The sequence below is a fragment of the Phocoena phocoena genome, chromosome 11 (genome assembly GCF_963924675.1).
Source record: "Phocoena phocoena chromosome 11, mPhoPho1.1, whole genome shotgun sequence".
NCBI classification, from domain to species: domain Eukaryota; kingdom Metazoa; phylum Chordata; class Mammalia; order Artiodactyla; family Phocoenidae; genus Phocoena; species Phocoena phocoena.
Window position 1 is genome coordinate 42,035,640 of NC_089229.1, and position 27,106 is coordinate 42,062,745.

Genomic DNA, 27,106 nt, shown 5'->3' on the forward strand with positions numbered 1-27,106 from the left:
AATAGAAATTCTAGAACTGAAAAATTCAGTATTTTAAAAATTCATAGAGTGAACTTTACAGCAGAGTGGAGATGATAGAGAAGAAAATAAGTGAACTTGTAAATAGATAAATAGAAATCCAATGTGGAAAGCACAGAGAAAAATTATATTAAAAAATGAACAGAGCCTCAGATATCTGTTATATAATATCACATGGTCTAACATATGTGTCACTGGAGTGCCAGAAGAGGAGAGAAAATGGAACAGGAAAATAATGAATTGATGATGCTCAACATCACTAATCATTAGAGAAATGCAAATCCAAACTACAATGAGATATCATCTCACACCAGTCAGGATGGCCTTCATCAAAAAATCTACAAACAATAAATGCTGGAGAGGGTGTGAAGAAAGGGAACCCTCTTGCACTGTTGGTGGGAATGTAAATTGATACAACCACTATGGAGAACAATATGGTGGTTCCTTAAAAAACTAAAAATAGAGCTACCGTACAACCCAGCAATCCCACTACTGGGCATATACCCTGAGAAAACCGTAATTCAGAAAGAGTCATGTACCACAATGTTCATTGCAGCTCTATTCACAATAGCCAGGACATGGAAGCAACCTAAGTGTCCATTGACAGATGAATGGATATAGAAGTTGTGGCACATATATACAGTGGAATATTACTCAACCATAAAAAGAAACGAAACTGAGTTATTTGTCATGAGGTGGATGGACCTAGAGTATGTCATACAGAGTGAAGTAAGTCAGAAAGAGAAAAACAAATACCACATGCTAACACATATATATGGAATCTAAAAAAAAAAAATTGGTTCTGAAGAAACTAGGGGCAGAACAGGAATAAAGACGCAGATGTAGAGAATGGACTTGAGGACACGGGGAGGGGGAAGGGTAAGCTGGGACGAAGGGAGAGAGTGGCATGGACATATATACACTACCAAACGTAAAATAGATAGCTAGTGGGAAGCAGCCGCATAGCACAGGGAGACCAGCTTGATACTTTTTGACCACATAGAGGGGTGGGATAGGGAGGGTGGGAAGGAGATGCAACAGGGAGGAGATATGCGAATATATGTATATGTATAGCTGATTCACTTTGTTATACAGCAGAAACTAACACACCATTGTAAAGCCATTATATTCCAATAAAGATGTTAAAAAAAATGAGTTGATGCAAAAGTTTTCCAAATATAATGAAAGGTATAAATTTACACATTCAAGATGCTCAAAGCATACCAAGCAGAATAAACATTAAGATGGCTAAACCAATGCATGCAGGATCTTGGCTCCCCAACCAGGGATCGAGCCCATGCCCCCTGTAGTGGAAGTGCAGTCTTAACCACTGGACCACCAGAGAAGTTCCCAACTCCCACTTCTTTAACTTCGAGTTCTAGAAAACTGGTGGAGTGGGAATCCATCAATGTCCTAGAGAAGGCAATACAGGGAATTTCCTGACAGTCTAGTGGTTAGGGAAAAAAAAAAAAACATGGCTAAGCCAAGACACAATGTACTCAAACTATTTAAAGCCAAAGATCGAAGACAAATCTTGAAAACAAAAAGAGAAAAGCAATATAATACATTCAGGGAAATAATGATTCTGTAATAGCCAACTTCTTATTAGAATCTGTGAAGAACTCAGGGAAATGGAACATCTCTATAGTGTTGAAAGAAAATATTCTTCAAGAATAGAGTCATTTTCAGATAAAATAAAACTAAAAGAATATGTTGCCAGAAGAGTCATACTACAAGAAAAGCTAAATAAAGTTCTTCAAGCTAAAGGTAAATGATACTAGATAAAAACCCAGATCCTCAGAATGGACAGAAGATTGTAAGAAATGATAAGTATCTAGTAAATCCAAAAGACATTTTTTCTTACTTTTTCTTCTCAATTTGTTTATAATATATATTACTGTTCAAAACAAAGAATGTTAACATTACCTTGTGAATTTTATAGCATATGCAGATATAACTATAGCATAAAAGCTTAAAGGAGAGTGGACATACAGATTGCAAAGTTTCTACATTTTATAAAAGTGGTTAATTTGGGCTTTCCTGATGGCGCAGTGGTTGAGAGTCCGCCTGCCGATGCAGGTGACACGGGTTCGTACCCTGGTCCGGGAAGATCCCACATGCCACGGAGCGGCTGGGCCCATGAGCCATGGCCGCTGAGCCTGCGCGTCTGGAGCCTGTGCTCCGCAATGGGAGAGGCCACAACAGTGAGAGGCCCCCGTACCGCAAAAAAAAAAAAAAAAAAAAAAAAAAAAAAAGTGGTTAATTTAATTTAATTGTAAGTGGCGTGTGAAATTTTAAAGATAAATATTTGTAATCGCTAAAGCACTGGTCCTCAACTTTGGGGCCCAGGAGACATTTGGCAATGGCCAGAGATATTTTGGTTTTCCAATTGGTATATCCAGTAGTTTGAGGCCAGGGATGCCGCTAAATATCCTACAATGCACAGGACAACCCACCACAACAAAGAATTATCCAGTCCAAAATAGCAGTAGCGCCACTGTTGAGAAACGCTATTTTAGAGCATGTGCGTGTGCACATGAGCTTACACACATCCACACAATAATGACAAGCATAAGTAAAAAGCCAATAAGATTATTGAAATGAAATTCTAAAAAAAAAATTCAAATTATTTTTTAAAGTAGCAGGAAAGCTTGATCAAGGAATAAAAATCAGAGAGGAACAATAGAAAATACACAGTAACATGGCAGATAAAAAAACCCATCGTAATTATATCAGTGTTAATGGTCAAAATAATCCAATTTAAAGACAGATTGTCAGATTGAATAAAACAGCAAGGATAGATCCACTTTAAGTGTAAAGACACAAATAGGTTGAAAGTATATGGATAGAAAAAATTAAAAGCTAAACTATGTGAACATTAAGTTCAAGTATGATTGAGTGGCTATATTAATAAACTTTTAAGACAAAAAGCTTTAAAGAGATTAAAAAAAAGGAGTATTTCATAACGATAAAAGGTTTAGTACATCAGGAAAGCATAATAATCACAAATGTATATCAAATCATAGAACCTCAAAATACATGAAGCAAAAACAGAATTAGGGGGAGAAATAGGCAATTCCAAAATCATATTTAGATTAACACTGTCTCCTCAGCAGATGATAAGACAACTAGATGAAATATAAGCAAAGACATATAGACCTGAAAAACACTATCAACACCTTACCTTAATTGATATTTCTAGAACATTACAGGCAACAGTTACAGAATACACATTGTGTTCAAGTACACCTATGGTTTTTCACTGGTATAGATCACATGTTTGACCATAAAACAACTCTCCATAAATTTCAAAAGATGGAAATCATACAGAACATGTTCTGCAACCTTTATGAAATAGAATTAGAAATAAATAACAAGATATCGAGGTAAACTCCAAATATTTAGAAATTAAATAACACACTTCTAAATAATTCATGGGCCAAAGAAGAAATCACAAGAGAAATTAGAAAATATTTAAGACTAGATGATATGAAAATACAGCATATCAAAATTTGTAGGATACAGCAAAAGGGGTGCTTAGAGAGAGATTTATAACTTTAAATTAGAAAAAAAGAAAGAACCAAATCAGTGATCTAACTTTTTACCCTATGAAGTTAGAAAAAGCTAATCAAATTTTAGGTAGGTAGAAGAAAGGAAATAATAATGAGCAGACATCAGTGTAGAAAGTGGACAGACAACTGAGAAAATCAGGGAACCCAAGAGTTGCTTTTAGACTGATCAAAATAAAGAATACAAATCAGGAATAAAATGAGCAGAATCACTACGGATCCTACAGACACTGAAAGGATGATAAGGAAATATTATGGATAATTTTATGACAATAAATTTGACAGCTTGGATGAAACAGGCAAATCCCTTAAAAAACACAAATTACCAAAACTGACCCAAGAAGAAATGTAAAATTATAATAGCCTTAAATCAGTGGAAGAAATTGAATTAGTAACTTTAAATCTTCCTTCAAAGATATAGTCCAGGGCTTCGCTGGTGGCACAGTGGTTAAGAATCCACCTGCAAATGCAGGGGACATGGGTTCGGGCCCTGGTCTGGGAAGATCCCACATGCCGTGGAGCAACTAAGCCCATGCACCACAACTACTGAGCCTGTGCTCTAGAGCCCGCGAGCCACAACTACTGAAGCCCGCGCGCCTAGAGCCCGTGCTCTGCAACAAGAGAAGCCACCGCAATGAGAAGCCAGCGCACTGCAACAAAGGGTAGCCCCCGCTCACTGCAGCTAGAGAAAGCCCACACACAACAAAGAAGACCTAATGCAGCCAAAAATAAATTAATTAATTTAAAAAAGAATTATAAAAAAGTTATGGTCCAGGCCCAGATATTTTGAGTTCTTGTAAATATTTAAGGAAGAAATAATGCCAATTCTGTACAGCTTCTTACAGAAGATAGAAGAGGAGGAAACACTTTTCAGCTATTTTATGAGGCCAGCATTACACTAATCCCCAAACCAGACATTATCAGAAAACTGTAGATCAACATCTTTCTTGAATATACCTGCAAAAATCCTTAACAAATAAGTAACAAATCAATATATATAAATGGTAATACACACACATAATTGGATATCTAAAAATGACATATGTCATGATCAATATATTTAAAAGATAATATATCATGATCAAGGGGGTTTATCTCACAAATACAAGGTTGGCATATCACCTGAAAAACAATCAGTGTAATTCATATTAATAGAATAAAGGAAAATCATATCATTTTAATAGATTCAGAAAAAGCATTTGACAAAATTCAATATCCATTCATGATAAAAGCTCTCAACAAACTAGGACTAGATTAAAGGTATCTATGAAAAATAAATAGCCAACTTAATACTCTTATGTTGAAAATAGAATAATTTTTACTTAAGGTCAGGTACAAGGCAAGCATATTCACTCTCACCACTTCTGTATGAAATTCTGTTAGAAGTCCTAGCCAATGCAGTAGGCAAGTTAAAGAACAAGCATACAGATTAGAAAGGAAGAAGTTAAACCACATACATACCTGATCTATATAGAAAATCCTCTAAAATATACCACCATACTACTAGAACTAATGAGTGAATTTCATAAGGTTGTAGGATACATGATCAAAATACAAAAATCAATTGTATTTCTATATACTAGAAATGTACACTTGCAGAATAGAATTTAAAAAGCAACTCTGATTACAATAGTATCTTAAAAATAAAATATTTAAGAGTAAATTTAATGAAAGATATATAAGACCTGTACACTGAAAACTACAAAGCATTGCTGAGGAAAATTAAAGAAGACAAGTAAATGGAGAGATATACTATGTTCATACATTAGATTTTTCAGTATTGTTAAAGTGGCATGAAATGATGATACAATAACATGGATGAGTCTGAAAAATATTTTGCTAAATGAAAGAAATCAGACACAATAAACTACATATTCTATGATGCCATCTATACAAAATTCTAAAATAGGCCAAACTATAGTGATAGAAACCAGACCAGTGGTTTCCTTGGGCTGGAGGAAAAGATTGACTGCCAAGGAGCAGGGATTGTGCTGGTGGAGGTTACGTGACTGGATACAATTGCTAAGACTATCAAAATGCACCATTAAAATGGGTCACTTACTGTATGTAAATTATACTTCCATAAAGCTCTCAATGGGGGAAATATATATATTTATTTATATATATATATATATATATATATATATATATATATATATATATGAAAAGCTAGAAGAAAATACCATAAAATTTTATCATCAATTGCATTTTGGTGGGTTATGCATATTTTAAATTTTTTTCTAAATTAGCCATAGTATTATTATATCAATTATACGTACTTAAAGCTTGGGACTTAACGAAGTAATGTGTCTTACAGATAAGAAATAATGTTTTTATTCAAAAAAGGCATATTAAGCTATACAGTGAAATAGTGTTTTTCTACATGTTTAAGAATTTTTTTAAGAGCCTCATGTAAAATAACACAACAAACATATAACGAGTACCTTTTAAAAGTACTCGTTTTGTAAGAATAGGAACATGGATCGAATATGTTTTGGGTATAAGACAACAAATATATGTTTGGACACATTGAGACTGAGACATTTTTAAGACATTCCACTGTAGATATTTGGTAGGTGTCCTAAATATGTTTTGTTTGTTTTGAATTGGCTGAATTATTTTTGTGAAACTTAAAAAACAATATTTATTTCAGGAAACTCATTATCTGCAATATTAGAAGGAGAAGCACGGTTAACTTTCTTGAATAGAGGCGAAGATTATGCAATGACAATGCCATATGCTCATTGTAAAGGTAAATATTTTCTATACTTGAGTTAGGTTTTTTTTAAACCTTCTTTTTAAGTAAGTGTATTTGACTGTAATTTATGTTTTGAGGTTGATGGAGTCAGCCTTTTGTTTGAAAGTGTCCTTGGTTTACAGATACTTGAGATCACTGTTATCATCTGCTGAATATTTCTATGATGAATTAATTCACCACAGTGGATTTTTTGTGACACTTACTTTATTTGGAAGAGGCTGATTTATAATAATGGAATTTCATTTGCCTTGTCTGCGAGTTGTAAAGTTTGATGAAACTGCCCGCTATTTCCGAATCCTCAAAAGTGATTTTTATCTTCTTGCGCCACCACCCCTTTTTAAAATTTTAATGCACTGCTTTTCATTGTAACAAGTTCTTTAAAATTTTTTCTCATCCTTGTTTGGCAGTTTGTTAAAAATTAATGTATTATGCTTTTCCCCCATTATTTAGTATACAGATAAACGTATTAAATAAAAACTATCATTTAAAACAGGCCAGGCACCCAACTATTCTGTGCACTTTACATTTATAAACTCATTTAATCATTCCAGCAGCCCTATAACGTAGGTAATATTATCCCTGTTTTATGAACGAGGAAGATAAGGCAGAAAGAGGTTAATTTGCCTGAGATCACACAGCTCTGCAATCTGCACTGCTATGCTATATGACATCATCTTAAACATTCAGCTTGGTCATTATCTTTACCCTTCTTTCCAACCCATTTCTTAAAAATAACTTTTTAGGGTAATTATCCTCTATTTTAGGAACTGATTCATGAAAACATAGAAATTATTTAATATGACCTCATTTCACAGATGAAAAAACCAGGAGGGTTAAGAATCTTATCTAAAGCCAGACCAACTAGTTAGTAAGAATGCTGAGACTAAACTCTAGGCTTGTTGACTCCCATCCACTGTGCAGGACTGCCCACTTGTGACCTCAGGCTAGGTAATTCTTTGAGCTTCATGTGTGGTTCTTGAAATAGACATGAAGTGAAATATCTGAAATCATGAAATGAATTGATGAGAAATATACTTTTAAATTTTAAATAATTTAGAATAAATAAAATGATATTTCATGTAGAGAGATACCTAATGTCATACCCAAATAGCAACAGGGAAAATTTTTTTTTTCATAGCAGTGTTTTTATTGCACGGAAAAAAGGAGAGATCATAACCCCTTGTGAATGAGGAAATGATTATTTTCTACCTTCGTGTATTTTCTAAGATGTGTTCTCCAAATCACTAGTCTCAAATTATTTTATAAAATAAGAATTCCATAGCCAAATAAATATGAGAAGCATTGCATAGTCTGTTCCTCTCTTGAAAATTAACATTGTGCATTTGCATATTAAAGGCTGCCTTAAGAGTTTAGTCCAACTTGGAGGGCATTATGCTAAGTGAAATAAGTCAGAAAAAGACAAATACTGTATGATATCACTTATATTCAATACATGGAATCTAAAAAATACAATGAACTAGTGAATATAACAAAAATAGAAGCAGATTCACAGATACAGAGAACACACTAGTAGTTGCCAGTGGGGAGGGGGGTGCATTATAGGTGTGGAGGACTAGGAGGTACAAACTATTGGTAAGATAGACTCAAGGCTCAATGATGTACTGTACAACACAGGGAATATAGCCAAGATTTTGTAATAACTGTAAATGGAGAGTAACCTTTAAAAATTATATTAAAAAATTTGAAAAAGTTTTAAATCCTATCTAAAATGTTGAGTTTAAAAATCAAATTGGAGAAAGATATGTATAGTATGATTGTGTGCAAAATGAGCTTATGTGGTTTCTATGTATACATAGTAAAAATATATAAACTATGGGAATGATGAACATTGGAGAAAAAAAAAAGTTTAGTCCAAGAACAGATACACACACACACACACACACACACACACACACACACACACACACAGAGCCTGTTTAACTCGTCAAACTCAGAATTTCCCCAACTGTTTTTAGTCAAGAACCAAAATACGGAGATTTTTAAATTTATCTTACTTATACAGTTGATTCTTGTTATTTGTAGTACTTATGTCCTATAAAGTCACCACAGACACTGAATTAATGAATACTAAACTGTTGCTCCTAGAGGAAACACATGGTTAGGTTCCTGTGAGCCTCTTGTCACAGTATTTTCATCAACCAATCAAAGCATAACTTTGTTTCTTTTTAAAGACACCATATTACATATATACTTTTGATTCATTAGCATTGAACTAACAGCCAACAGCACTATAACTCATGCCTGAACCAAGCTTTAACATACATATTTTCTCCATAAAGTACATCACAACCTTCTGTGCTTAGGAACACCAGATAGCACTTATTTGGGGGCCATTGTAAATAGTAAAATCACCAACAAAAAGCACAAAAATGTGGCACTAAATATACTGCAGAAAAGACACTTGTTTACTACATGAGTAATGAAGCCAGAAGTCAAGAGTCTCACCTTGTTTGACTTCAGCTTCAGTGTGCACATTGGACAACAAATATTTCACCACTCTGCACACGTCCATGAATGACTGCAAAAATGCTGTGGGTATTGATTTTGGGATTACTAATATATTTTAGTGAGAATATAAATTTGTAAATATAGACTCTGGAAATAATGTGGATCAACTGTTATCTATTCAAATCCTACAGAACCAACTTTATGTGTATATTATAGATTGTAATTGAGTAGGATAGAATCCTCTTGAATTATTTCTCTTAGAAGATTAGATTATAAAGTTCTACTTGTTATTAGCCAGTCTCTCTCTCTTTCTCTTTAACCTTTTGTCAAAATTGTTTTTTTTCTTTAGGAATTCTTTATGGCACAATGACACTGGAGCTTGGTGGAACAGTCAATATTACATGTCAAAAAACTGGATACAGTGCAATACTTGAATTCAAACTAAAGGTTAGTAGAGAATGATAGGAGGTATCATCTAATTAAAGAAGAGCTATACGATGTATATTGAACAAAGCATGATTTAGTTTCTAATTAAAAACTAAACATAAGAGCATAGAATTCATGAAAGGGCAGCCTTGGAAGATCCAAATCAACAGAAAGCCATGATTTGTTGTTTTTAATTTTAATTAATAAAACTGTTGGCACTATAATAAGAGATTTAAGAAGAGGATGAATGGAAATTTCTTAGTAAATTGAAACATTGCTTTATAGAATACCAAAAAGTATGTACCCTCCCAAGAAAAGTATGTATCAGCTTGAGCTATGCTGTGTACACTAACAGTTTTATTATTTACTATTTCCGCCTAACACTTTACTCTTAAAACTCACGAGCTTAGAAACAGCTATGTTCTGTTCCTTAGGAGTCCTGTGGGCCAGGAATTTGGACAGGGCATATTGGGGATGGCTTATCTCTGCTACATAATGGCTGAGGCAACAGTTAGGAAGACTTTCAGGCTATGAGAGACTCAACAGTTGGGGCCTGGTAACATCTGAAGGCTCATCACTTACATGTCTGATGACATGTAAGTCATCACATGTTGGGATGACTGAAAGACTAGGACTGCAGATCTGAGCACCTGTAAACATGACTTTTTCATGTGGTTTGTCTTCCTCACGTCAAGGGAACTTTAAGGTAGTCAGACTTCTTACTTGGCAGCTCAGGGTTCCAAGGACAAGTGTCCTGTGAGGAAGGCAGAAGCTACATTGCTGTCCATGACCTAGACTCAGAAATCAAATTACATCATTTCCACCATTCTCTACTAGTTGAAGAATTACAAACCCACCTAAATTCAAAGGGGAGGGATGCAGACCCCACTTCTCAGTGAGAGGGTGACAGGATCTTATTGAGGAAGAACATGTGGGCTGAAGGAGGAAGGGTAGCTATAATTGAGGCCATCTTTGGAAAATTCTGTCTGCCTCAGCATAAAAGGGAAATTTAAGACCTTTTCACAGTGTCATTGTTGGTGTGGGATAGTACATTACATTTAGATAAAAATATTTCTATTAATTATTTAATACTTATGACTAAATTGCTCCTATGTTGATATCCAGCTAATCAGCAACTTTGCTCTAATAAAAAGGATCTCTTTAAGTATTATTTGATTCAATGCCCTTTGATTTTTTTTTTCTTCTTAGCAGATTTTTTGCTTGTATGGTGATAATGATATTTGAAAATCATGACTGAAGAGGTCTTAAGTAATTTATGACACCTTTAAAGATTAGATTGGAGCATCAAAATTTTGTCAGTGAGGAGAAACATCAGTAAGGCAATATAGTAACTCAAAATATATTTCTTCTAATTTAATTTTCAGAAGGTTTTTTTGATTGGATATTGTTTTATTGTTTTGTTTTTAAAGGAGGGGTTGCTATTCAATAGATGAGTTAAGTCCCTTATGTTTACTGAGTTGTTACTGCTTAAAATATTGCAGCATTGATAGAGTGCAGTCTTGAATCAAGAGAGAGCACAGGACACCAGTTATTTCAGTGTGATCTTTCTTAATATGTTTGTTTGGGCTTCACATAGTCTGCTTTTATCTATTTTTTCCACAGCAACAAATTTAAATTTCTTTTTATTGAACATTTCTGACTAAAATTTGAGTCAGCATTTCACCATTTGTGCCTTTAACAGCACTGTAACTATACAGTTACTTTTTGGGGTTTTTTTTGTCTACACTGTATGTAAATATAAGTTAAAAGTAAAATGTTTCTTCAACATTTTTTCTTTTAAAAGCCATTTCTAGGTAGTAGTGACTGTGTTAATCAAATATCAGGGAAACTAAAATTGGGAAAAGAAGTCCTAGCTACTTTGGAAGGACATTGGGTAAGTATTTTTATACTGTAGCTTTACAAAAAGAATTCTATTTTGTGGGAAAAAAATTAAAAATCAAATTTTATAAGTTCACTTATCCCATTTCTAAAAGCATCACTATTCAACATCAGTTTCAATTTAACAAATATTTTGGTATTGCTCTGTATCAACAGTATTTAGTTTAATGTAATATTTGATCTTTCCAAAACTTTAAATCAGTAAAAGTAGCTAACACTTACATATCACGTACTATGTACTGCATTGTTTTAAAATGTTACTCATATTAACTCATTTAATATTTAGTATAATAACCCTATGAGATGAGTATTATTATTGTCCCCATTTTACAGAGGAGGACACTGAGGCACAGAGAGTTTAAATAATTTGTTCGAAGTAGTGAAGTAAGATTTCCCCCCAAGCACTCTGGCTCCAATGCCGTGCTTTTACACACAACAGTATACTGCCTCTCACCAGAAGAGGCATTTCCAATTAGGGTTATATTTTCTTTTGAGGACCATGGAAAAGATACAGTGTTTTTTGAGAGCAATGGCTTTTATTTACTTCTCTGCTGACCTAAATTCATATTTACATAATTTTGTTAAGAGGAGCTTATTATATTAATAAAAAGGATCATATCATGCTACTGCCAAATGCACTCTCACTGTAAACACTGGTATATGCTTTTTTCTGCATTATAATCAGAAAATGATGAGAAATATGATGAGAAAATGAAGATGGACCTAGAGACTCAACTAAGAGGCTACAATGCTCTGTTATTTTTAAAATTTACTTCTATCTGAATATCATTTGGAAAAAAAGATAAAACTGATTTTTAACAAATGAAATTTATAAGATTGTGCTAAGATTTTTAATGCTAAGAAAGGCTTTTAAGTTTTTCTACATATATTGAATACGTAGATGGTCTACAGCATCTCATTGTAGCTATAGCAAACACTATGCTCTACTTTGACAATTCAGAGACAGTTGTTGAGGCTTTTTGCATGTAATTGTCTAAAATTTGTTTATTAAGTGAAACTTCTGAAATCTCACAAACTTCCTCTGCATTCAACCAAGTTTTTAAATGAAAAGTATTAGGTATTTAATCTTAATGTTTCTATAAGAATGACAAGAGATTTGGGGCTTTTAGAAAAGTGCGTTATATTTGTTTTAAAAATGTCTTTCACTGTGGGATTGTCAGGAAGAAATTATTATTATATTACTAAACTACAGAATTCCCTTTTAAATAGAGATAATTCTCTACATTAATTTTTAATTTCTTTAAATATAGGATAGTGAAGTTTTTATTACTGACAAAAAGACTGATAATTCAGAGGTTTTCTGGAATCCAACACCAGACATTAAGCAGTGGAGATTAATAAGGCACACTGTAAAATTTGAAGAGCAAGGAGATTTTGAATCAGAGAAGTAAGTATACCACTTTTCAGCTCACTTCATGAAAAATCAAAGAGTATTTTTTGTAATCCCTCAACAGTATGGTCACTTTTCTGTTTTTAATTCAGCAAAATAGTTCAACATTTATGGGATTTGACAAGATTTTGTTTTGGTGTATGTGAATGTCAAATAATTATAACACAAATCATGCTGCTCTTCTGCAGCTCTAAACTAAACTTCCTATTTTTTCCTTTCTCTTCTTATCTGCTCCAGGGCTTATTTTTTAAAAAAAAGAGAGAGAGAGAGAAGAAGAAGAACAAAAACTTCTTTGTTTGCATAAAATGGTGGGACTAATGATTCTTGGTTTTTATCTGGCAGCTGTTTTCTAACCTGGGTTAGGCATGTAGAACTTTAGGCGAAGTGGTACAAAATCTACTTCTGTTTTGTTTTCTAAAATACAAAAATCACGCCACTGGATGTGCAGGCTTCTAGAGGACTTATATTATTTGGGGACTAATTAAGGCCATAATTTATGTTCTTAAATCATGAAATTCTTCCTGGATCTCCTATACTTTTACACCAAAAATATTGTATACATACTGCCCAATCGTATTCTTCTATTTCTTTCCTTGTGGTAGGAGAAGGGGGTAGCTGTGTAAAAGACACTCTACTAGGTACTTTATACACATTATGCAGTTTAGTTCTCACTACATGTTTGCACATGCATATCATTCTCTTCTCATGAGGATTCAAGTCTACGTGCACTTTCCTTGTATGCTCAAAATTGAGGTTTTCAAAGATGGAAGGTTACGTATGCACCAGTTCTGAAAATTCTGTTTCAGCTATAATCACGTGATGCTCTCCATCCAGAGTGAAACTTTGCCAAGGCATACGACAATTTTTGAGATGTGGGTCTAATTTAATGTATTTTAAAGATGAGGAAAATGAGTCTTAGACAAGATAAGTAACTTTAAGTTCACCAGCCAAGAAGTGGCACATCTAGGATAAAACCCAAGTCTATCTGATTCCCTAGCCTTTATTCTTTGAGCCCGACATGCTATCTTCCCAGATGGGTAGAATACAGATATATTTTTAAGTATCTAGTAAAACACTAAACTTTAGTAGGGGAAAAGATTTTTACCTCAGTATTTTTTTCTGCTAAATCAATGTTCTCAACACTGGCTGCACATTAAAATCACCTGGGAAACATTAAAAAAAAAAAAAAAAAAAGCAATACTTGGGCCCACTCCCGGAGATTCTGATTCTTTTTAATTCCCTGACAAATCCTACACCCAAGGTTGAGAAACATGGCAGTATACTTCTGGATCTTTGAGGCCAGTGGATCCTAAACAGTATGTACAAGAATCATCTAGGGAGCTTGTTAAAAATGTAGATGCTTGAGCCTTCATTACATTTCTACCATGTGGGTCAGCACCATTCACTTCCATATGTTTAAGAACCCATGTAATAAATTTCTCTGGCCAAGAAAAAAAATTGGTCTCCACTGTCTCACTCTATTCAAGGCATCACTTTTTATATCTTGACTTGTTTCTAAGCATCCGAGCATAAGTTTTCTCAAAGCCAAAAACCCACATGGGCATCATTTTCTCTCAAGGGGAGTCAAGCCTATTCCATGCAGATTTGATTTTCTGTTGTTCTTTTCAATATTATTTTTGCACATGTATTAGACTCTGGCAGCGGGTAACTCGAGCCATAAATGCCAAAGACCAAACAGAAGCTACTCAAGAAAAGTATGTTTTAGAAGAAGCTCAAAGACAAGCTGCCAGAGATCGGAAAACAAAAAATGAAGAGTGGTCTTGCAAGTTATTTGAACTTGACTCACTCACAGGAGAATGGCATTACAGGTTTGCAGAGTAAGTAATTAAAAATTATATTACAAACAGTATCTCATAGTTTTTTGCCTTCATTTCTAGTTTTGTTTTTTTTTTTTTTTTTGATAACATCCTACAGCTTGGCTTGGGTTGTTATTCTTTTTAAATTTATTTATTTATTTATTTTTGCTGTGTTAGGTCTTCGTTTCTGTGCGAGGGCTTTCTATAGTTGTGGCAAGCGGGGACCACTCTTCATCGCGGTGCGCGGGCCTCTCACTATTGCGACCTCTCTTGTTGCAGAGCACAGACCCCAGACACACAGGCTCAGTAGTTGTGGCTCACAGGCCCAGTTGCTCCACAGCACGTGGGATCTTCCCAGACCAGGGCTCAAACCTGTGTCCCCTGCATTGGCAGGCGGATTCTCAACCACTGTGCCACCAGGGAAGCCTGCTAGGTTTTTTTTATTGTTAGTATGAATAGTTTTTAAATTAAACAGTATGTGAGATTTTACCCTTGATGTTCCATTCATTATAAATTTGACTCCATGATAGTAGTTAGCCTATAAGATAAGCTGAGGATCAGAAGATTAGATATGACATATCTTAATCTTACAGCTAAGTTTATAATTACCAATGAAAATCTAATCATAGAGTAGAAAGTTTTTTAAAACGTTTCTGAGCGTTTTGCTTTGTCATTAAACAAGTGGTCTTTTTTCATTTATGTAGTACTCGACCATGGGATCCACTTAACGATATGATACAGTACGAAAAAGATGGTGTTATCCAGACCAAAGTGAAACATCGCACGCCAATGGTATGTAATAAAAAAGTGACTAGATCCTGCTCTGCATATAAATTTTTAAAATTCGTAGTATCTTTGGTTACCAACCTTTAAAATTTGGCTCCTCAATTTAAAATTTCAGGTCAGAAAAATGATACAGTAGGCAGCGCCAAGCTATTTTGCCCCCAAAGAAACATAAAAAATCAAGCAGAAACTGTCATAACCAAATTTGCCTGAACTCTGGAAAACAGTCAGAGGTTTGCAGCAACTAAGTGAGAGCTGAATCAAGAATCAGGTGACTTCAGAGCAGCGAGAAGGCTTCATGGCATTTTTTACTTGCTCTTGTCCTAATGCCTCCCTGGTGCAGTGGCAGTCGTGAAGGGTCCCCACATTCCCATTGTGAGCCCTGGTTCCACAGGAAGTACAGTAGACCTTGTTAACAAATTGTTGTGTATGTCTTTTTTTTTTTTAACATCTTTGTTGGAGTATAATTGCTTTACAATGGTGTGTTATTTTCTGCTGTATAACAGTGAATCAGCTACACATATACATACATCCCCATATCTCCTCCCTCTTGTGTCTCCCTCCCACCTTCCCTTTCCCACCCCTCCAGGTGGACACAAAACACCGAGCTGATCTCCCTGTGCTATGCAGCTGCTTCCCATTAGCTATCTGTTTTCCATTTGATAGTATATATAAGTCCATGCCACTCTCTCACTTCATCCCAGCTTACCCTTCCCCCTACCCGTGTCCTCAAGTCTGTTCTGTATATCTGCGTTTTTATTCCTGTCCTGCCCCTAGGTTCTTCAGAAACTTTATTTTTATATTCCTTATAGATGTGTTAGCATATGGTATTTGTTTTTCTCTTTCTGACTTACTTCACTCTGTATGACAGTCTTTAGGTCCATCCACCCCGCTACAAATAACTCAATTTCGTTTCTTTTTATGGCTGAGTAATATTCCATTGTATATATGTACCACATCTTCTTTATCCATTCATCTGTTGGTGGATATTTAGGTTGCTTCCATGTCCTGCCTATTGTAAATAGAGCTTCAGTGAACATTGTGGTACATGACTCTTTTTGAAGTATGGTTTTCTCAGGATATATGCCCAGTAGTGGGATTGCTGGGTTGTATGGTAGTTCTATTTTTAGTTTTTTAAGGAACCTCCATATTGTTCTCCATAGTGGCTGTATCAATTTACATTTCCACCAATAGTGCAAGAGGGTTCCCTTTTCTCTACACCCTCTCCAGCATTTATTGTTTGTAGATTTTTTGATGATGACCATTCTGACCAGTGTGAGGTGATACCTCATTGTAGTTTTGATTTGCATTTCTCTAATGATTAGTGATGTTGAGCATCTTTTCATGTGTTTGTTGGCAATCTGTATATCTTCTTTGGAGAAATGTCTGTTTAGGTCTTCTGCCCATTTATGGATTGGGTTGTTTGTTTTTTTTGATATTGAGCTGCATGAGCTGCTTGTATATTTTGGAGATTAATCCTTTGTCAGTTGTTTGTTTGTAAATATTTTCTCCCATTTTAAGGGTTGTCTGTTTGTCTTGTTTATGGTTTCCTTTGCTGTACAAAAGCTTTTAAGTTTCATTAGGTCCCATTTGTTTGTTTTTATTCCCATTTCTCTAGGAGGTGGGTCAAAAAGGATCTTGCTGTGATTTATGTCATGGAGTGTTCTGCTTATGTTTTCCACTAGAGTTTTATAGTGTCTTGCCTTATGTTGAGGTATTTAATCCATTTTGAGTTTATTTTTGCGTATGGTGTTAGGGAGTGTTCTAATTTCATTCTTTTACATGTCGCTGTCCAGTTTTCCCAGCACTACTTATTGAAGAGGCTGTCTTTTCTCCATTATATACTCTTGCCTCGTTTATCAAAGATAAGGTGACCATATGTGCTTGGGTTTATCTCTAGGCTTTCTATCCTGTTCCATTGATCTATATTTCTGGTTTTGTGCCAGTACCATATTGTCTTGATTACTGTAGCTTTGTAGTACGGTCTGAAGTCAGGGAGCCTGATTCCTCCAGCTGCGTTTTTCTTTCTCAAGATTGCTTTGGCTATTCAGGGTTTTTTGTGTTTCCATACAAATTGTGAATTTTTTTGTTCTAGTTCTGTGAAAAATGCCATTGGTAGTTTGATAGGGGTTGCCTTGAATCTGTAGATTGCTTTGGGTAGTATAGTCATTTTCACAATGTTGATTCTTCCAATCCAAGAACAAGGTATATCTCTCCATCTGTTTGTATCATCTTTAATTTCTTTCATCAGTGTCTTATAGTTTCTGCATACAAGTCTTTTGTCTCCTTAGGTAGGTTTATTCCTAGGTATTTTATTCTTTTTGTTGCAATGGTAAATGGGAGTGTTTCCTTAATTTCTTTCAGATTTTTCATCATTAGTGTACAGGAATGCAAGAGATTTCTTGGCATTAATTTTGTATTCTGCTACTTTACCAAATTCATTGATTAGCTCTAGTAGTTTTCTGGTAGCAGCTTTAGGATTCTCTGTGTATAGTATCATGTCATCTGCAAACACTGACAGTTTTACTTCTTCTTTTCCTGTTTGGATTCCTTTTATTTCTTTTTCTTCTCTGATTGCTGTGGCTAAACTTCCAAAACTATGTTGAATAATAATGGTGAGAGTGGAAAACCTTGTCTTGTTCCTGATCTTAGATGAAATGGTTTCAGTTTTTCACCATTGAGGACAATGTTGGCTGTGGGTTTGTCATATATGGCCTTTATTATGTTGAGGTAAGTTCCCTCTATTCCTACTTTCTGGAGGGTTTTTATCATAAATGGGTGTTGAATTTTGTTGAAAGCTTTTTCTGCATCTATTGAGATGATCATATGGTTTTTCTCCTTCAATTTGTTAATGTGGTGTATCACATTGATTGATTTGCATATATTGAAGAATTCTTGCATTCCTGGGATAAACCCCACTTGATCATGTTGTATGACCCTTATAGTGTGCTGTTGGATTCTTTTTACTAGTATTTTGTTGAGGATTTTTGCATCTATGTTCATCAGTGATATTGGCCTGTAGTTTTCTTTTTTTCTGGCATCGTTGTCTGGTTTTGGTATCAGGGTGATGGTGGCCTCATAGAATGAGTTTGCGAGTGTTCCTCCCTCTGCTATATTTTGGAAGAATTTGAGAAGGATACGTGTTAGCTTTTCTCTAAATGTTTGATAGAATTCACCTGTGAAGCCATTTGGTCCTGGGCTTTTGTTTGTTGGAAGATTTTTAATCACATTTTCAATTTCAGTGCTTATGATTGGTCTGTTTATATTTCCTGCTTCTTCCTGTTTCAGTCTTGGAAGGTTGTGCATGCTTAAGAATTTGTCCATTTCTTCCAGGTTGTCCATTTTATTGACATAGAGTTGCTTCTAGTAATCTCTCAGGATCCTTTGTATTTCTGCAATGTCAGTTGTTACTTCTCCTTTTTCATTCCTAATTCTATTGATTTGAGTCTTCTCCATTTTTTTCTTGATGTCTCTGGCTAATGGTTTATCAAGTTTGTTTATCTTCTCAAAGAACCAGCTTTTAGTTTTATTGATCTTTGCTATCATTTCCTTCATTTCTTTTTATTTTATTTCTGATCCGATCTGTATGATTTCTTTCCTTTGGCTAACTTTGGGGTTTTTTTGTTCTTCTTTCTCTAATGGCTTTATGTGTAAGGTTAGGTTGTTTATTTGAGATGTTTCTTGTTTTTTGAGGTAGGGTTGTGTTGCTATAAACTTCCCTCTTAGAACTGCTTTTGCTGCATCCTATAGGTTTTGGGTCATCGAGTTTTTATTGTCATTTGTTTCCAGGTATTTTTTGATTTCTTGTTTGATTTCTTCAGTGATCTCTTGGTTATTTAGTAGTGTATTGTTTAGCCTGAATATCCTTGTATTTTCTACAGATGTTTTCCTGTAATTAATATCTAGTGTCATAGTGTTGTGGTCGGAAAAGATACTTGATATGATTTCAATTTTCTTAAGTTTACCAAGGCTTGATTTGTGACCCAAGATATGATCTATGCTGGAGAATGTTCCATGAGCACTTGAGAGGAAAGTGTAATCTGCTGTTTTTGGATGGAATGTCCTGTAAATATCAATTAAGTCCATCTTGTTTAATGTATCGTTTAAAGCTTATGTGTCCTTATTTATTTTCATTTTGGATGATCTGTCCATTGGTGAAAGTGGGGTGTTAAAGTCCCCTACTATGATTGCGTTGCTGTCGATTTCCCCTTTTATGGCTGTTAGCATTTGCCTAATGTATTGAGGTGCTCCTATGTTGGGTGCATAAATATTTACAGTTGTTATATCTTCTTCTTGGATTGATCCGTTGATTATTATGTAGTGTCCTTCTTTGTCTGTTATAATAGTCTTTATTTTAAAGTATGTTTTGTCAGATGTGAGAATGGCTACTCCAGCTTTCTTTTGCTTTCCATTTGCATGGAATATCTTTTTCCATCCCCTCATTTTCAGTCTGTATGTGTCCCTAGGTCTGAAGTGGGTCTCTTGTAGACAGCATATATATGGATCTTGTTTTTTTTATCCATTCATCCCATCTGTGTCTTTTGGGGGGAACATTTAATGCACTTACATTTAATGTAGTTATTGATATATGTATGTTCCTATTACCATTTTCTTAATTGTTTTGGGTCTGTTACTGTAAGTCTTTTCCTTCTCTTGTGTTTCCTGCCTAGAGAAGTTCCTTTAGCATTTGTTATAGAGCTGGTTTGGTGGTGCTGAGTTTTCTTAGCTTTTGCTTGTCTGTAAAGCTTTTAATTTCTCTGTCAGATCTGAATGAGATACTTGCTGGGTAAAGTAATCTTGGTTGAAGGTTCTTCCCTTTCATCACTTTAAACATGTCCTGCCACTCCCTTCTGGCTCGTAGAGTTTCTGCTGAGAAATCAGCTGTTAATCTTATGGGGATACCCTTGTTTGTTATTTGTTGCTTTTCCCTTGCTGCTTTCAATAGTTTTTCTTTGTATTTAATTTTTGATAGTTTGATTATTATGTGTCTTGGCCTGTTTCTCCTTGCATTTATCCTGTATGGGACTCTCTGTACTTTCTGGACTTGAATGATTGTTTCCTTACCCATATTAGGGAAGTTTTCAACTATAATCTCTTCAAATATTTTCTCAGTCCCTTTTTTTTCTCTTCTTCTTCTGGGACTCCTATAATTCGAAAGTTGGTGAGTTTAATGTTGTCCCAGAGGTCTCTGAGATTGTCCTCAATTCTTTTCATTCTTTATTCTGCTCTGTGGTAGTTATTTCCACTATTTTATGTTCCAGGTCACTTATGCATTCTTCTGCCTCAGTTATTCTGCTATTGATTCCTTCTAGAGAGTTTTTAATTTCACTTATTGTGTTATTCATCATTGTTTATTTGCTCTTTAGTTCGTCTAGGTCCTTGTTAAACATTCTTTTATTTTCTCCATTCTATTTCCAAGATTTGGATGATCTTTACTATCATTACTGTGAATTGTTTTTCAGGTAGACTGCCCATTTCCTCTTCAGTTGTTTGGTTTGGAGGGTTTTTACCTTGCTTCTTCATGTACTGTGTGTTCCTCTGTCTTTTCAGTTTGCTTAATTTACTGTGTTTGGGGTCTCCATTTTGCAGTTTGCAGATTCATAGTCCCATTGTTTTTGGTGTCTGCTCCCAGTATGTAAGGTTGGTTCAGTGGGTTGTGTAGGCTTCCTGGTGGAGGGGACTGGTGCCTGTGTTCTGGTGGATGAGGCTGGATCTTGTCTTTCTGGTGGGCAGGACCACATCCGGTGGTGTGGTTTAGGGTGTCTGTGAACTTATGATTTTAGGCAGCCTCTCTACTAATGCATGTGTTTGTGTTCCCGTCTTGCTAGTTGTTTGGTATAGCCTGTCCAGCACTGTACCTTGCTGGTTGTTGAGTGGAGCTGGGTCTTAGCGTTGATATGGATATCTCTGGGAGAGTTTTCAGCACTTGATATTATGTGGGGCAGGGTGGTCTCTGGGGGACCAATGTCCTGCACTCAGCTCTCCCACCTCAGAGGCTCAGCCCTGACACCTGGCCAGAGCACCAAGACCCTATCAGCCCCATGGCTCGGAAGAAAAGGGAGATAAATTAATTAATTAAAATAAAGTTATTAAAATAGAAAAAAATTATTAAATATTTAAAAGTAATTTAAAAAAGAGAGAGAAAGAAAGAAGAGAGCAACCAAACCAAAAAACAAATCCTCCAATGATAACAAGTGCTGAAAACTAGAAAACAAACAAACAAATAGAAAATAATGGACAGTCAGAACCCTAGGACAAATGGCAAAAGAAAGCTATACAGACAATATCACACAAAGAAGCATACATATACACACTCACAAAAAGAGAAAAAGGAAAAAAATATATATGTAAGAAAATAAAACACGGAAGAGAGCAACCAAATCAGTAAACAAATCTACCAACGATTATAAGCTCTAAACACTAAACTAAGATAAACATAAAACCAGAAACAAATTAGATGCAGAAAGCAAACCCCAAGTCTACAGTTGCTCCCAAAGTCTACCGCCTCAATTTTGGGATGATTCGTTGTCTATTTAGGTATTCCACAGATGCTGGGTACATCAAGTTGATTGTGGAGATTTAATCCATTGCTCCTGAGGCTGCTGGGAGAAATTTCCATTTCTCTTCTTTGTTTGCACAGCTCCTGGGGTTCAGCATTGGATTTGGCCCCGCCTCTGCATGTAGGTCGCTTGAGGGCATCTTTTGGGAAATCTGAGGTCTTCTGCCAGTGTGCCGTAGGTTTCCTGTAGGAGTTGTTCCACATGTAGATGTAGTTTTGATGTATTTGTGGGGAGGAAGGTGATCTCCACGTCTTACTCCTTCACCATCTTGAAGGCGCCTCCAGCTTCATCTACTTGAAAGCAGTGGCCTATAACATCTCAGTGATGGCAGCAAGAGAAGAATCCTCTGAACTCTCCTCTGTGTAAAGGAGGACACCATGCCATGTGTCAGTGCAGCATATGGGGAAATCTATGGGTGGCATCATAGTGTCCTTTGTGACTCAGGGGTCTGTCTTTCAAGCCAAACAGCCATCGTGCACAGCACCATGCTCTTCTGAAAATTCCTGCATCCAGGCTTCAAATGCAGAGCTCCATCAGAAGGCTTCTGAGTGCCCCCAAAGTCCTGCCTGGCTTCAGCCCCAATGGCCTCTCCAGAAGTGGGAAGTGCCAGGATCCGACCTCTCCATAAGGGGGGGTGCACTGGGGTTGACCCCTCCAGAAAGTTGCATGCAGGGCTGTGTATGTCTTTTGTAACCTGTCTGGGGGCTACCTGAAGGATTTATGCAGGGCATGCATCTTTTTTTTTTTTTTCTAACTCAGAGCTGAGCCAGAAAGGCTGCAGGCATTGCTTGAAAATAGTACAAGCCAAACTAACAACCTGCAGATACCTGGGGCAAAAGATTACCAATAAAACACACAATAGGCCATGTAAGGCCCAGGAGAAAAAGCTAGGGAGAGATTCTTTGGGAAACTAGGGCGTTGAAAAGCCCCATGTATACAGGAGAATCTAGAAAGCCATGAAAATGCCCAAGGCAAGATGCTTGTGCTCAGAGAAGACTTGCAAAAACCCTCACCTTTCACCTTAAGCTAATTTCTAGGCTTGAAATGTTGAAGGAGTGCCCCTACACAGAGCCTGTCTGCTAAGACTAGGAGAGTTTGGGTTTTGGGGTTTTTTTTGTTTTTGTGTCTTGTTTGTTTAGCTACTGGTGTTCAAGGAAATCTATGTCAAAATACTAGCTAAACACAAGCTGAGGAACACAGGCTTCAGTGACCATGCACAACAAGAAAAGTCTTTGCAAATATAGTTTGGGAAATTTACTGAACAGATGGAGTACAATAGCCTTCAACAATACAGAAAGCAGCACACCCTGGAGAAAGTGGAAAATATGATTTCCAGAGTTACCACCTTATAATATTTAGATGTGTAGTTTTCAACAAAGAATTAAAAAGCATACATAGAAACAGGGAAATACGAACCCATTAAAAGGAACAATGTAAGTTGACAGAAACCATTCCCGATAAAGTCCAGATACCAGACTTACCAAAGACTTTAAAACAGTTATCTTAAGTATGTTCAAAGAGTTAAAGGAAACAGGGACAAAGAACTAAAGGAAATCAAGAAAAAGTTATATAGACAAAATCAGAATATCAATAAAGAGAAATTATACAATGAAACCAAACAAATTCTGGAGCTCAAAAATACAATAATTGAAATGAAATATTCACTAAGATATTCAACAGCAGATTTGGAGAAGGTGGAATGCAAGAATCAGCTAACTCAGAGATTGGACAATTGAAATTATGTAGTCTGAGGAACAGAAAGAAAGGAATGAAGAAAGTGAACAGAGCCTAAGGGACCTATAGGGCACCATCAAGTGGATCATCATATACATTAAGGGAGTCCCAGAAAGAGAAGAAGAGAAAGAGGCAAAAGAATATTTAAAGAAAAAAGTCCACCAAATCCCCAAATTTAATGAGAGATATGAGTCTATAAATCCAAGAAGTTCAACAAACTCTTAAATAGGATAAACTCAAAGAGACCCCCACACCAAGACATTATAAGCAAACTGTCAAAAGTCAAAGACAAAAAGAATCTTGAAAGCAGCAAGAGAGAAGCAACTTGTCACATATAAGCCATCCTTGATAGGAATAGTAGCCAATTTCTCACTAGAAACCATGGAGACCAAAAGGCATGAGATGACATATTTAAAGTGCTGGAAGAAAAAACTTGTCAAACAAGAATTCTATATATGGCAAAACAGTCCTTCAAAAATGGGGGAGAAATTAAGACATTTCCAGATGAGTGAGGTCATTACCACTAGACCTTCCATATAAGAAATGCTAAAATAGTCCTTCAGGTTGAAATGAAACTCAGAGCTGTATGAAGAAATAAAGATTTTCAGTAGAGGTAAATGGATGGGCAAATATAAAAGCCAGTGTTATTGTAGTTTTAGTTTACAACTACACTTCTTATTTTTTTCAGAATTTGAAAGATTAAATGAATGAAAAATCATTACAAATCTATGTTACTGAGCATACAGTGCATAAAGATGTAATTTGTGACAACAAAAACACATAGGGAGGGGCAATGGAGCTGTTAAGCAACCAAGTTTTTGTGTGCTATTGAAATTAAGTTGGTATCAATTCAAGCTAGATTGTAATAAATTTAGGCATAAATGTCATTCTCATGATAACCACAAAGAAAATATCTAAAACACATATACAAGAGGAAATGAGAAAGGAATCATTCATTCCAAAAAATATCAATTAAACACGAAAGTAGTAATGAAAAAAATGAAGATCATAAAAAGGTATAGGACATACAGAAAACAGCAAAATGGCAGAATTTCTTCCTTATCAGTAATTACCTTAAGTGTAAATTGATTAAACTCTCTATTCAAAAGGCAGATTGGCAGAACGGATTAAGACAAACATGATCCAATTATATGCTGTCTACAAGAGATTCACTTTAGATCCAAAGACACAAATAGAGTAAAATGGAAGGATAGAAAAAGTTACTCCATGCAAATAGTAACCAAAAGAGAGCTGGGATGGCTATACTAATATTGGACAAAATAGACTTCAAGTGAGAAACTATTACAAGAGACAAAAAAAGACATTATGTATTGATAAAAGAGCCAGTTTATCTCTATATATGTACCAATCTATGAAGCCCCAAAATGTATGATGCAAACATTGACCGAATGAAGGAAAAAATAGACCATTCTACAACAATAGATGAACACTACAGTATCACTCTCAATAATGAATAGAACATCTAGATAGAAGATCAATAAGGAAACAGAAGTCTTGACCCACACAATAAACCAACTAATCCTAACATATATATATAGAATATTCTACCCAACAACAACAAATATATATTCTTCTCAAGTAAACATGGAACATTCTCCAGGATAGAACATATGTTAAGCTACATAACATATCTAAATAATTTTTTTAAAAATTAAAATCATGCAAAGTATCTTTTCCAGCCACACTGGAATGAAGCTAGAAATCAACAGAAAGAAACTTGGGAAATTTACAAATATGTGGAAGTTAAACAAGACACTCTAAACAACACCAATGAATCAAAGAAGAAATCATAAGGGAAATTAGAAAACACTTAGATGAATGAAGAAAAACAAAAACAAAAACCACAACATACCAAAACTTATAAGATGCAGCAAAGGCAGTGCTCAAAGGGAAATATACAGCTGTGAATACCTATATTAAAAAAGAAGAAAGATGTCCAGTCAATAACCTAACTTAACAATGAGGATCTAGAAAAGGAAGGGAAAAACTAAACCCAAAGCCAGCAGAAGGAAATTTGGAATGGAAATAAACAAAATAGAGAATAGAAAAGTGATAGAATCAATGAAACTAAAAGTTAGTTCTTTGAAAAGGTCAGCAAAGTTGACAAACATTTAGCTAGACTAAGAAAGAAAAAAAGCAATAAGACGAAAATAACTAAAAGCAGAAATGAAAGTGAGGACATTACTACTGACCTTACAGAAATAAAAAGGATTATAAGAGAATATTTTGAATATTTGTATGCCAACAAATTAGGTAACCTAGATGAAATGGACAAATTTCTAGAAACACATATGTTACATAACCTGACTCAAAAAGAAATAGAAAATTTCAACAGACCTGTAACAAATTAAGAGATTGGACCAGTAATCAAAAACCTCCAAACAAAACAGATACATGGATAAAGAAGATATGGTGTATATACACAATGGAATATTACTTAGCCATAAAAAGAATGAAATAATGCCATTTGCAGCAACATGGATGGACCTAGAGATAATCATATTAAGTGAAGTAAGTCAGACAGAGAAAGACAAATAATTTACAAGCAGCTCATGCAGCTCAATAACAAAAAAACAAACAACCCCATCCAAAAATGGGCAGAAGACCTAAACAGACATTTCTCCAAAGAAGATATACAGAATGCCAACAAACACATGAAAGAATGCTCAACATCATTAATCATTAGAGAAATGCAAATCAAAACTACAATGAGATATCATCTCACACCCGTCAGAATGGCCATCATCAAAAAATCTAGAAACAATAAATGCTGGAGAGGGTGTGGAGAAAAGGGGACACTCTTGCACTGCTGGTGGGAATGTGAATTGGTTCAGCCACTATGGAGAACAGTATGGAGGTTCCTTAAAAAACGACAAATAGAATTACCATATGACCCAGCAATCCCACTACTGGGCATATACCCTGAGAAAACCAAAATTCAGAAAGAGTCATGTACCAAAATGTTCATTGCAGCTCTATTTACAATAGCCCGGAGATGGAAACAACCTAAGCGCCCATCATCGGATGAATGGATAAAGAAGATGTGGCACATATACACAATGGAATATTACTCAGCCTTAAAAAGAAATGAAATTGAGCTATTTGTAATGAGATGGATAGACCTAGAGTCTGTCATACAGAGTGAAGTAAGTCAGAAAGAAAAAGACAAATACCGTATGCTAACACATATATATGGAATTTAAGGGAAAAAAATGTCATGAAGGGCCTAGGGGTAAGACAGGAATAAAGACGCAGACCTACTGGAGAGCGGACTTGGGGATATGGGGAGGGGGAAGGGTGAGTTTTGACAGGGCGAGAGAGAGTCATGGACATATACACACTAACAAACGTAGTAAGGTAGATAGCTAGGGGGAAGCAGCCACAGGGCACAGGGATATTAGCTCGGGGCTTTGTGACAGCCTGGAGGGGTGGGATGGGGAGAGTGGGAGGGAGGGAGACGCAAGAGGGAAGACATATGGGAACATATGTATATGTATAGCTGATTCACTTTGTTATAAAGCAGAAACTAACACAACATTGTAAAGCAATTATACCCCAATAAAGATGTTTAAAAAAAAAAAGAAAAGACAAATATCATATGATATCACTTATATGTGGAATCTAAAAAAATGATACCCTTG

The 27,106-nt window shown here is 35.4% G+C and overlaps 1 protein-coding gene across 3 annotated transcripts in view; it reads left to right on the plus strand.

The window, feature by feature from the left end:
- OSBPL8 (oxysterol binding protein like 8) overlaps positions 1 to 27,106 on the plus strand; it is a 103,060-nt gene that overhangs the window by 69,326 nt on the left and 6,628 nt on the right. For all 3 annotated transcript variants that reach the window (XM_065886883.1, XM_065886884.1, XM_065886882.1), the window contains 6 exons: positions 6,241 to 6,339; positions 9,164 to 9,261; positions 11,045 to 11,134; positions 12,411 to 12,547; positions 14,203 to 14,388; positions 15,072 to 15,159. In XM_065886883.1, coding sequence (XP_065742955.1) covers positions 6,241 to 6,339; positions 9,164 to 9,261; positions 11,045 to 11,134; positions 12,411 to 12,547; positions 14,203 to 14,388; positions 15,072 to 15,159 — 698 coding nt within the window. The remainder of the gene's footprint in view (positions 1 to 6,240; positions 6,340 to 9,163; positions 9,262 to 11,044; positions 11,135 to 12,410; positions 12,548 to 14,202; positions 14,389 to 15,071; positions 15,160 to 27,106) is intronic.